Source organism: Patella vulgata, chromosome 5 (assembly GCF_932274485.2).
Source record: "Patella vulgata chromosome 5, xgPatVulg1.2, whole genome shotgun sequence".
NCBI classification, from domain to species: Eukaryota; Metazoa; Mollusca; class Gastropoda; family Patellidae; genus Patella; species Patella vulgata.
The window spans coordinates 68283996-68296784 of NC_065883.2; the positions used below are offsets into that span (position 1 = coordinate 68283996).

The following is a 12789-nucleotide window of genomic DNA, read 5'->3' on the forward strand; positions in this document are numbered from 1 at the left end:
ATGACTGAACTCTCCACAGTTGTAGCAGGAACCTCTGTTTTGTTGGGGACGAAATGAATAGTTCCTGCCCCCGCCACTGCTTGCAGGAACACAGGAAACCAAATTAGACGAACTTGCTGTCACCGAACTGCCATTACTATCATATAATCTTCTTCTCTTAGAAACGGAAGATCTACCTTTAGACTCCTTCCTTTTCTTCAATGCTCTCTGTTCAGCTCTGATAATTCTCTTTTCATCTTCAGAATCACTGGCCAAGGGATTAGATACATACTGGTTGACAGTCTCCCAGCCACCTGCCGATGAATCTGCTATTTTAATCAATTTATTTCTTTCAGTTAGTTTGGTCATAACATCATCTATTAAGCCATCTAAACCCTCTCTGTCATCATTATGAACTGCATGTCTTATATGTTGGATCTTATCTCCCAGTTCTACGTTGAAACCAAACTGAATCTTATTGCCTTTAAATTTCCAATCATGATCTTGATCTGTCTTGATCTTCTTCACGTCAGATGAAAACTTCTGCACAGTCCCATGTAATTCTGCTCGTAACAAATCGAACTTCTTTTCTGTTTCAATTCTCTGATGTTTTACTTCATTCAAAATGTCAGCTAAAGATACAGCAGACTGAATGTTTTCGTGTTGATCCATTATGTTGTCGTAGATAAACACCTATCTGTCGGACGTACACGTAGTGAAAACAAATCAGTGTTAAGTTGTAAAAACATCTGTTGCATCTGGCGACTTCGACCTGAATGACTTCGTAAGACTATTTACTTGCAAATAGTACTTCATACCCCTTATATTACTACGCATATGGAGAGAAATTATTTTCCTCCTAATTCGGTTCCCTCAACCGCAGGAAAATATATGACAGGCGACCCTACTCCTTGTCACTTTGAACCAGGGAATCGCAAATCGCAACCACGCCAGTTGACTCAATGACAGACCTTATGAGGCAGTGAGCACACTCTAACCACTCCCCCCGCCCCTAACTCAAGATTTAATTTAAAAAACACGAATAAGAATTCAGTATTGGTCCATTTCAATCAATATTGATATTGTTATCTTGCCATGAACCTGGGATTCTAATATCCAATATTTAAGACACATTGCCATTTTATAAGCAGTACACGAGTTCAAGTGCCATTTGTAATGAATAAAAGAATATATATATTTTACAAGGCATGGCAAATTTAACTAATAATGGCTGATTCACAATCGATAATATAATAATTATATAAACAACGTGTATAATGGAGGGAGCAGGAGGGGTAAACGACTGTCGTTCAATTTTATCTGTTCGCGTATTTCACGGAGGGAGCCACAGTGGCTAGGTGGTTAAGACGCTGGCTCGTTAGCCTGGAGGTCGGGTGTTCGATCCCTGCATTGGCCGAGAAAGTTCATCTGGATTTTCCGACGTGGTTTCCCCTTGTCAGTGGTGCAGAACGGAGGGCCTGACAAGGACAGCTGTCTAGTCCTTCGGATGAGACGAAAAACCGAGGTCCCGTGTATACATTGGAATGGACGTAAAATATCCCTTGGCAGTTGGAATTCGATATAAGAGTAGGCGAGAGTGCCACTGCCCGGGCAAAATTTCCCTCATAGCACACTGTATGGCGTATGCCCGTCTTCATTAGCCCAGTATAGGGGCAGAACAGTAGGACGTTAAACCAAATTTCATTTATTTCATTTCCGTTAAATTTCTGTTGCTGGAAAGACATTTTAATTATCCGTTAGCTAATGGACTGAATAAAGTTAATCCAAGAACAGACTGTTCATTGGCTGAATTTTAAATTTTTAAATTCAATGTACAAGCATAACAACTTCATAAAAGTTAGTATTAACAAAAAACTGAAGACAGTGGGACAACTCTGCAGTCTGTTCACAAAACTTGAATAAAGACATAAACATAACTGTAGAATTTATACAGAAAACACTATAAAAACAATAGAATACTTTATATTTCCTTTAGAAATTTTAGCATAAATCTGTAGGAAAAATAATGTAATTTGCACTACAGAAACTGTAGTATATTTGGGGCCATTATTTCCTATACAGGCCCACAAAATTCTGTAAAATACTATAGAATTTCATTCAATAGAAAATGGTATAGCCCCCCACCTCCAATCCTTTAGAATGTTCTATAACCTTTTGCTAAGGGTATACCTCGAATGACAGCCTCCGTTAAATATAACGGCATGTTAAAGTTAGCCGGCGCTTTACGGATGGAAATTACCTATTTCTCTAATAAAGCAACCTATATTAAAGATACATTATGGGAGATTCGATAACGAGTTGGCAGTTCTCACTGTAAAAGTTAAAAACTAAATAAAGTGAAGGCAATTTACTGAAAATTTCATTCAAATTGATCCACTATGAACCGAGAACTAAGCGTTTGAAATTCCTGCTTTGCCTCTATCTTCAGTAATAAAGTCAGTACGATAAACAGCATAGTCTCGATTATCCATTTAATCGTTAAATCGTGAAGGAAAGTTATGCAGTAAATCGGCTCATAATCCACTTAAGATAGCAGGCTAGAGTTGATTATAGTCTGGATTGGTTAATTAATGTCTAATTAATAATTTAGATACTGCAGTTAAGTGGCGTCAACTTTCAACTGTCAAGTGTTCTATTATGCGCATGCCAGTGGATACACGTGTGGGCCGCGGATTTTTTTTTACCCCGGACATCTGCGTTTCCGCTTACACTTCATGAATTTCCAACTGCCAAGAGATGTAACTGCCAATTTATTAGTCGACAAATGTTTAGTGGTTTTCAATGCGTTTAATGAATCTGTACTGCACTGGCTATTTTCTTGGGTTTTACCCGAGGTTTCGTATCTCTTGGGTTTTACCCCCAGGTTTCGCATCTCTTGAGTTTTACCGACAGATTTCGCATCTCTTCGGTTTTACCCGAGGTTTCGCATGTACTGGATTTTACGCCCATGTTTCGCATCTCTTGGGTTTTACCCCAGGTTTTGCATCTCTTCGGTTTTACCGCCAGGTTTCGCATCTGCTGAGTTTTACCCAGGTTTCGCCTCCCAGTAAAACCCCTACGTGCACAATTTGTTTACTTTCCATAGACTATAACTTCTTTCCATAAACCGTGATGGTAAGGACGGAGGATGTCTATCCATATTTGTCTGCGTATTTTGTATTTCGTGATGGAATTTTCCGATATTCTGAGCTAATTATGTACCCAAGTGTGATGACACATTTACTACTAACATGCCCTTAACACTGAATGGAAAATCCTTGGTCGAGAATTTAAAGTTTAAAAGTACAAAGTTGTAATTCGAGAAGAGGTGAGACGTAAAATCTTTAATTCATGCAAGTGGTAGTTTCGACCCGATTCTGCCTAGTATTACTGTGTTTAAACCAATGAAAAAAAAACACCAGTGCTCAAGCGAATTGGTCACACTGATCAGGAGTGAATGTTCGCTAGGTCGCTAAAATCACTGATAAGGATGACATCCATGCGACTTAATGAGCCAGAAATATTAACTTTTTTCCTGCGACAAATTAAATTCTAAAACATTTTTTTTATGTATTGGAAACATAAATAAAGGCGTTTGACGTATTTGTAGATAAAAATCATTTCCTATTTAGTATAAATGGTTATTGAAATGACTGAAAGGCAGCATGTTATGGCAGTCATCTTTGACAGATATATTACTAGACTCGTAATTGAATTCAGAATAAAGCCTTATTCCGGACTTTGGCGTCACACTCAATTCGACAAAAACCGAACTGAATCTGAATTAACGAATCCGTATATTTTTCCGAATTTAACCCGGAACAATTATTCCGAATCGGGTTATTCGCAGTCAAGATTTGAGTGTGGCACGCTTGATTCAGATCTACAGTCTTACAGGAAACGATAACTTTGCGGGCATGTTGCGGTGTAGTCTACATAGCTGCAGCCCTTCGTCACTGAAACAAATGCTGCGGTAACATAACCAGCTAACAATAGATTGTCAGGCAACGAAGCATACGCCCTCAGCAGCTAAGTCCTCCGAGCAGTCAACAAGGGTTGTGACATACTTTTCCTTTTGTCAGTAATGCAAACATTTACAACACACTAAATTCTGATTACGAGTTCTACCCTATACTAACATTTAATATCATGGGCCACAACTCTGGCAGTAATTATCGTAAATCGTTCAAAATCAATTGGCTTTTTCATCCATGACCTTAATCACTGTGGATAAATATGATGGGCTATAACTCTGGCAGTAATTATCGTAAATCGTTCAAATTCAATTTGCTTCTTCATTCATGACCTTAAACACTGTGCATAAATTTAAATTCAATCAGATATTAACATTAGACTCTAGCGCGTCGGGCGGGGGCGACGATAATATACGTCCACATTTCAAATACAAAGATAGGTGTGTTCAGATCACAGCTGACCATTCTCGGTCTAGACCTTGGGGGCAGGGCAGGTAAGCTTTAGTCGTCTCTAGTCTAGTCTCTAGCATATGTTGCATATAGCTGGATAAAAATGACAACAAAATGTATTGCTTTACATTATGTATGTTTAGTTATGAACTAGGAGCCACGATGGTTCAGTGAGTAAGAAACTGGCTTCCTAGTCTGGGGGTCGGTGTTGACCGAAAAGGTTCAACGTGATTTTCCTGCCTGGTTTTCGCATGTCAGTGTTGCAGGGCGGAGGGTCTGACAAGGACAGCTTTCTTGTCGTCTGGATGGGGCGAAAGACAGAGTTCGCGCGTACACATTGACGTGGACGACGTAAAAAAATTCCTTGATAGTTGGACTTCGATAAAAGCGTGGGCCGTAGGGTCGCTGTCCTGGGAAAATGCCCGTGTTTATAAGCCGATTTGGACCAGAACAGTAGGAAGTTTAGCCCCATTTCATAATATTATTTCAATTATGAAATGTATCTTCGCTAGTCAAGAGTTGATGCACACTGTATAGCAAACGCTACCAAAAGAGTGATCATCCTCAATCGCATTTGATTTTGGTGCCAACGAAATCGTGCCCGGCGCTTTATGGCAAGGTGTTGAAGATGTAAGACCCGGCGTTGCTGATGTAGCCTTGCTTGACTCAGGAAATTAAATATAAGATCACCAATACGAATATCTGGCGCATCCATCTTGGATATGAATGACCTTCACTGCGCATTCAGTGTGGCGCTTTTCATTCTGGATTCAATCCGAATAAACTGTAATGTGACGCACCGCTTTTAAACCGGGAAAAACCAATCCGAATTCCGGAGACCGATTGCGAATTGGTATGCTAGTCTCTCTCTTTCTCTCACTCTACAATTTGGGGGAGAATGTTAGATCGGAGACGGTCTAGCAAATTCTAGCACATACAACGTCATATGTGGATTATCGGTTAGGGTTAGGACCTACAGATTTCTTTAAGGTCTCGAGATGTAAACAGGGCTAGCGCTAACCCTTGACCTACCCTAACCCTAGACCTACCCTAACTCCTACCCTAAACTACAATCCACATATGACGTCATATGTCCAAGACCGTCTCGGATCTAGCGCTTTCGGAATTTGGGCCACAAACTGTCTGTGACAGATGCCTTTATAATCAGCCATTGCCGGTCAGCACAAGTTAAAATAGGTGCTTTCCTTCTATTGTCTCTAGCGAGAGTTCACTTTGTACGTCTTCAATGACTCGTAGCATAATAATTTAAAATTTTATTATTAAATGTGTATTTCTGTTGGAATAAATATTTAACGTGTGCCTGGGGCTGCAAACGTCTTTCATAATGGCGGATAATGAATAACGAATTGATATCCAATTGTCTATTTTGTATTAAGGACATGGGGGTGGGGGGTGCTCGGCGAAAAGGTAACTGAGCTGGCTCACTAAGCAGGAAGTCTCACTGGCTCACCAGAAAGGGAATCCCGGGTTTGAGGCTGGCGGAGCAAGTTCATAGGGTTTTTCCCTTCCTGCACCCCCCCCCCCCCCCACACACACACCATGCAATAAAAGAATGATATAGTGTAAATGTTACCTTTTCATATCCACCTGTTCGACTCCATGTTGTATAGTAGTCGATGCTTTCTGATAATGATATTCCCTTTTTAAAAGCTCGGTGATTATTTTCATATACCTTGGCAATCTCATTTTGGTCCATTCCCAGAGGCGTCCCGTCAAAATTGAGCTGTGTCCCCTGCATTTGTAGACTATTTTTTTCTGCCTCCATAATTGATATTTTTTTTATATGCCTGTGTTTCCTGCCAATGAACGAAACATAAAATACATTTAGTTTTATGGCGATGATGGGTGGGGCGAGGGGAAGGCGGCGAGGGGGTAGGTGTCCTGCGTAACTTACGTTTCGTTTTTTTTTATTATTATTATCCATCTTCAATCATTTACAAGCATAATAACAATTAACAGTACAGCCAGAGTACAAAGTACATACATAGACATGGGTCCATCAATAACAGTCCATCAATAGCAATATTCTAACAATATCTTTAAAGGGTAACCTAGAATTATAGTTATGAGTATGATACATGTTCCATTTCTGTAAGAATGTGTCAAATTTATTGTTTTCTATAGAAATATGTTTTTCTACCTAATATTGGAAGGCTATATTGCCAAGTAAACCCTTTAGGCTAGGAATACTCTTTGATAAACTACATCTAAATATGTAGTATTTACAGCAGATAATAATATGATTTATTAGTGGTGGGGCCCCAACTTTACCGAGCATTACCTCTTCCATCGTTAAGTTGGTGTCTTTATATTCAATATTAGTCAAATACTTGGAAACATCATTCCATAATTTTTAAATAATACTACAATGGTAGTAGAGGTGTTCTGCTGTTTCAATTTCCGTTTTACAAAAGGAGCAGTTATCGTCTACTCTTTTTATTTTATACAGAAATTTTTTGGTGGGAATAATTCTATGAAGGAATTTAAATTGGAATACTTGGAGCTTTGTATCCAATATACAAGTTTTAGGGATAGTATAGTATTTACCCCAGATATCTTTATTAATAGCTTTGCATAGTTTTGTTTCCCACCATATTTCATTTTTGCTCGATTCTCCACTATCATTTTCTGTTAATAGAGTATAAACGTGTTTGCAACCCTTTTGTTTACCGAAAAGAAATTCTAGTGGCATAGGTCTGATTGGTTGGCGGGGAGGAGAAAGGTATTGCGATAATAGGCTTAATTTCCACTCTTTTGGAATTGCTAGTTTGAGTGCTTCATCTTGGAAGGATGTGCCTTTCAATTTGTATATCAATTTGAGTTTCTCAAATGTTTTAAACTTTCCGTTTTCCACCAAAATATTATATATATTTCTAATTCCTTTATTATACCAATCTTTTATATAATAGAACTTAATATCAATATTAAACCATAAGGGTTGCAAAGCAATTTGTGTACATTTTCCATTATGGGTTTTGCAAACTTTGAAAGCATAGTCTGCCCAGGCTTTCAGGACGTCCTTCCAAAACGGGTTTATAGTCCCTAATTTTATTGACCGGAGCCATTCTGATCCAACTGCAAATATATTGTATGGTAATTTCTGCAAGCTGCAGTCAAGGAATCTAAACCAGGGAGCTGACTTTCCTTTATGGATTAGCCTTTTAAGCCATGTTAGTTTTAGCGCTTTGGTAAAATTAGTTATTTCTGTTAGGGTTAATCCACCTTGTTTATAAGTTTTTTGTACTTTAGTTCTTTTAATTTTATCTATACCATTACTCCATAGAAAGTTATAAATTATTTTTTCAATTTTCTTAAACATTGCATTTTCTGGGTTTGGCAGCGCAATTAGAAGGTGGTTGATTTTTGGTATAATAAGACTTTTAATTACAGTTACCTTGCCAATTAGCGTTAATTTTCGAGCATTCCATATTTGACATAAATTTTCGATAACTTTTAATTTCGGATTGAAATTAATTTCAGTAATTTCCTCCAGATTTGTACTGAAATTAATTCCCAAGGATGTAAAATGATTTCTACTCCACATAAATCCAAAGTTATTGCATAATTTCTCTTTGGACTGTGTATTTTTACCTATCCAGATTGCAACTGTTTTTTCTACGTTTACTCTTAGTCCTGACATTTTAAAGAGTAATTTAAGTGTATTCATGGTTTGTATTAGAGATTCTTCACTGCCATCTAAAAACAAAGTAGTATCATCTGCGTATTGAGATAATTTATATTCTTGATTAAAGATTGTTATTCCCTTAATTTGTTTGTTTTGTCTGATCATAGCCCCGAGGATTTCTGCACATAGTAGAAAAATGTACGGAGGGAGAGGATCACCCTGACGGCAATCTCTGCCCAGTTTAAAACTTTGTGATATAAAACCGTTTTGGGTCACAAATGATTCTGAATTTTTATATAATGTTTTTATCCACTTTTGAATTGAAGGCCCAAAGTTAAAATATTTAACTGTATCGTCAATAAATTTCCATGAGACTATATCAAATGCTTTCTAACAATCGATTAAGAGGACCATTCCGCTCAAATTTTGTTTCTTTGTTTCAAATAGTATATCATATAGTATACGAGTACATTCCCCAATGTACCTCCCGGAAATAAAAACATTTTGATCTTTATGGATTATACTTCCAAGGACGTTTTTTATCCTGTCTGCAATACAGGCTGATATTAGTTTATAACAAGTATTTAAGAGTGTGATTGGTCTCCATTTTTTTAGTAAATTTCTACATTTCCCAGGTTTTGGTAGGCATGTAATCATGCCTTGTTTTTGTGTCAGAGACAATTCACCAACTTGATACGAGTAGTTTATTGATCTATGTAGTAATTGTCCAATATCTTTCCAAAAGAATTTGAAGAATTCAGAAGTGAAGCCATCTAGGCCCGGGCCTTTGTTATTTTTCATAGATTTCATTGTATTACATAGTTCAATGTAAGATATTGGACCTTCTATTGCTTCACTGTCTATGTTTGTTAATCTATTAATATTTATATTATCTAAGTAGTTTTGAAATTTAAGGGTTTCGTATTCTAAGTCTTTATTTGTATACAGATTTGAGTAGAATTTTTTTATTTCTAATAGAATATTTTCTTGGTCACATGTCTTTTTACCATCTGTGATAATTAACTCTTGAATATTTTTGTTTGTATAGTTTCTTTTTTTCAAGTTTACAGAAATAGGCAGTATTTGTTTCACCATGTTCAACCCACCTTGCCCTTGAACGGATTATTATACCATCGATTTTATTTTTTCTATGGTCTTCAAGTTATTTTCTGACATTGTCTAATTCAACAATTACATTATTATCTTCAGGGTTTTCATAATTTGCTTCTTTTAATTTCAAAATATGTTTCTCAAGAATTTTTTCTTTTTCAGTTAGCTTTTTCTTTTTATATGAAGAAAGGGATATTATTTTCCTCCTTAGATGTAGAAGAAGCTTTCTAATAAAGTTTGGTCATCAATAGTGAACTCTAGATTATGGAATGCAGATTTTTTTACAAAATTTAGATCATATGGACTTACTGCATACATTTCTTTTATATGATTTATATTTTCTTTTATCATTTCGCTAAAGTTTTTATCATATAGGAGGGATTTATTAAACTTCCAATATCCTTTTGCCGTTTTGTGATGACTTATTTTAACCGTTATGTTTACAGCCGAGTGGTCAGTTCTGTACCCTGATTGGATAACGGAATTTGAGATAAATGGCATCAAATTTTCACTCACCAAAAAGAAATTTAAGCGACCCTTCTTTACAGGTTTATTCTTTCCCCAAGTATATTTCCTTTTTGTTTCATTAAAGGATCGCCAGATATCGACAAGTTCAAGTTTGTTGCACATATTCAAAACCTCTGATTTTGCTTTTGGATTGTTTTCATGTTTGTAATTATATGTATCCAAAGTTTGATTTAGCGTCGAATTACAGTCTCCGCAGATTATTAAAGAATCCACTTTAAAATGTTTCAAACTGTTTTGAAGATCGGTATAGAAAGCAGGGTCATCGTGGTTTGGACCGTATATATTGATCAGAAGGAAAGTTCTGTTATTTGTTTCCATCTCAATGAAGATATGATTTCCATTTTTCCAATCTTTTTGGATTTTTAGTATGTTATATTCAAAGTTATTGTTAAATAGAACTGCCACTCCCCGTTGTTCAGAGGAAGTACGGCTTAATTCTACTCTATTTCCCCATTGCGCTTGGACGTATTTTTCTAATTTATTTTCTAAATGTGTATCCTGCAGACATATTATACCTGCGTTACTTTGTTTTAGGGTCCTAAAAACATCTCTCCTTTTCTTAGCCTCCCCTAGTCCCTGACAGTTAATAGATCAAATCTCAAAATTAGCCATTGACTTTAAAGCATTGTAGATCAGAGTGGGACCCAGAATCCACCCAAAGGTAATTTCTGTCAGTCTTTATTAGGCTGGTCAGTCTTTTACTTTTTTTCTTTTTTCCTCTCTCTCTCTCTCTCTCTGTCTCTCTCTCTAATGTCTGTGTAGTTTGTCCTGACCTCTGGCTTGTCTTATCAGTTATGTTTTCCGTGTAGTGTGATTCTTTTTCACTTACTATTAGACGAGGCGCTGACGAGTGATTTATTTGACACAATTTGACTATGTTAGCAGTTTTATCTGCCCATTATCTTATCCAATACGAAAAGAAAACAACAATATAATAAGTTCAAAATACTTCATCATGCATATCAAATTACAATGCAGACAAAGGCAAACAAAATACAATACAGTCAATGACAACCTATCATGCATATCAAATTACAATGCAGACATAGGCAAACAAAATACAATACAGCCAATGACAACCTAAAGTCTAGTACACACAAGCGGTTTTAATTGCCCGCGCCCACAAATTGCTATAAACAAATCGCTTACGTGCGCGGTAATGGATATCGTTTTTTGTCGACGACGATTTGAGTTACTTTGCTTTACTACTTTACTTTGCTTTAGTAGGGGGGTCACGTGGCTAAGTGGGTAAGACGCTGGCTCGTTAGCCTGGAGGTCGGGCGTTCGATCCCTGCATTGACCGAGAAAGTTCATCCAGATTTTCCGGCGTGGTTCCCCCTTGTCAGTGATGCAGGACGGAGGGCCTGACAAGGACAGCTGTCTAGCCCTTCGGATGATACGAAAAACCGAGGTCCCGTGTATACATTGGAATGCACGTAAAAGATGCCCTGACAGTTGGAATTCGATATAAGAGTAGGCGATAGAGCCGCTGCCCGGGCAAAATTTCCCTCTTAGCACCTTGTATGGCGTATGCCCGTCTGCTGAATGGTTAAGGGCGCGTACTTTAAAATTACAATTTCATATTTTTATGTTATATTTTTAAAATGTATTAAAATAAAGCCCTAAAATAGATGGTATCTACAAACAGTCCTACCTTGTTAAAGAATAATCCTATTAATCCTATAATTCACTATTGTCAGTTGAGAAATTGGCAAAAATATCATTTTCAACGTTTGAAGATAGCTATTCCATGGTGGGGAAAAGGAAAACAAGGGAGGTAATTGTGTTATTATTTCCGGTGTAAATGAGTTTCAAGTGTGAGAATGACACCTATGATCGTATAATAGTGACTTGACAACCTATTGAGCAAAAGACATATAAATAATTATGTTTTGACTTTCTTAGAAAATATGAAATTCTCGCTTTAAGTCATAAGATCTGTTATTGATTCAATGGGTACGGTTTCTCCGAGTCCACAGCCAAAACCTGGTAAATGAAAGATGATGAAACCGGGTTTAATTCTATGTGCTGGGGCCAGACAAATTATCCCCCTCCCCTCCACCCCCGCCCACCACCAAACCCACTACCTGTCTTAAGACACTGAGATCATAAAATAAACTATGATATACATTTATCGGATTAGAGCATCTAGGATTGGAAGAATAATCTACATTTATACAAAAGAGAGTTCATAGGGTCCGGGGCGATGTATTGGCTGCACCCAGAAGACTACACTTGCAATGTGTAGTAAAATCCGTAAAATGCACAGAAATAGGACATTTGTAACATAAGTCATTTACAAAAACATCATAAAAATTAAACGTCATTTTCGCATCAAAAGCAAAACAGATCTAACAGCCGCTGCCCGGGCAAAATTTCCCTCATAGCACACTTTATGGCGTATGCCCGTCCTCATTAGCCTAGATCGGAACAGAAAAGTAGGACGTTAAACCCAATTTCATTTCATTTACAAATCTAACAGAGATCTTTTCATTTTAAAAGAAAATAAGATAATAGTCGACACCCACCTTAATTTGAGATCACAGAGCAAAATGAAACAACCGTCTTTTACAGCAGACTAAAACAGCTGTCTCTTATACAACAGAATAAAACTGTCTCTTATACAGCAGAATAATTACTATTAGTCATATATACATACATGTACACTTAAAGGTGACGGGCCTTTTTTTCTGCCTGAATACAGTCAATAAATAATTGAAATGAAATGGGGTTTAACGTCCTACTTTTCCGCGCCTCCCGGGAAACGTCATTTTCGACGAATTACATATTCCAATGGTTCTTTTAAAGTGCTGGCCATCGTTTACACGGGATCTCGGTTTCCCGTTACATCCGAAACACGAGATTCCATGACAGTAGGCCAGTTCTGTTCCAACAGGAAACAGTAGACTCGAACATATTCACTGAGAGAGAGAGAGAAATGCGGTTTAACGTCCACTCGACACAAACTAGGCCATTTCGGGACTGACATATTGTTTATTTTTTATTTCAATAATTCGCTTGCGCGTAGGGCCCTTTAGCAGTGGGAGGAAACCGGAGAACCCAGACAAAAACCCACGTACAACCGGGGATCACTGAGCCACT

At 37.3% G+C, this 12789-nt stretch overlaps 1 protein-coding gene across 1 annotated transcript in view; it reads left to right on the forward strand.

Moving 5' to 3' along the window:
- Positions 1–12789, forward strand: part of LOC130010505 (anti-sigma-I factor RsgI6-like) — a 19759-nt gene continuing 6970 nt past the window's right edge. The window contains 1 exon segment of the mRNA XM_056101049.1: positions 1–41. Coding sequence (XP_055957024.1) covers positions 1–41 — 41 coding nt within the window.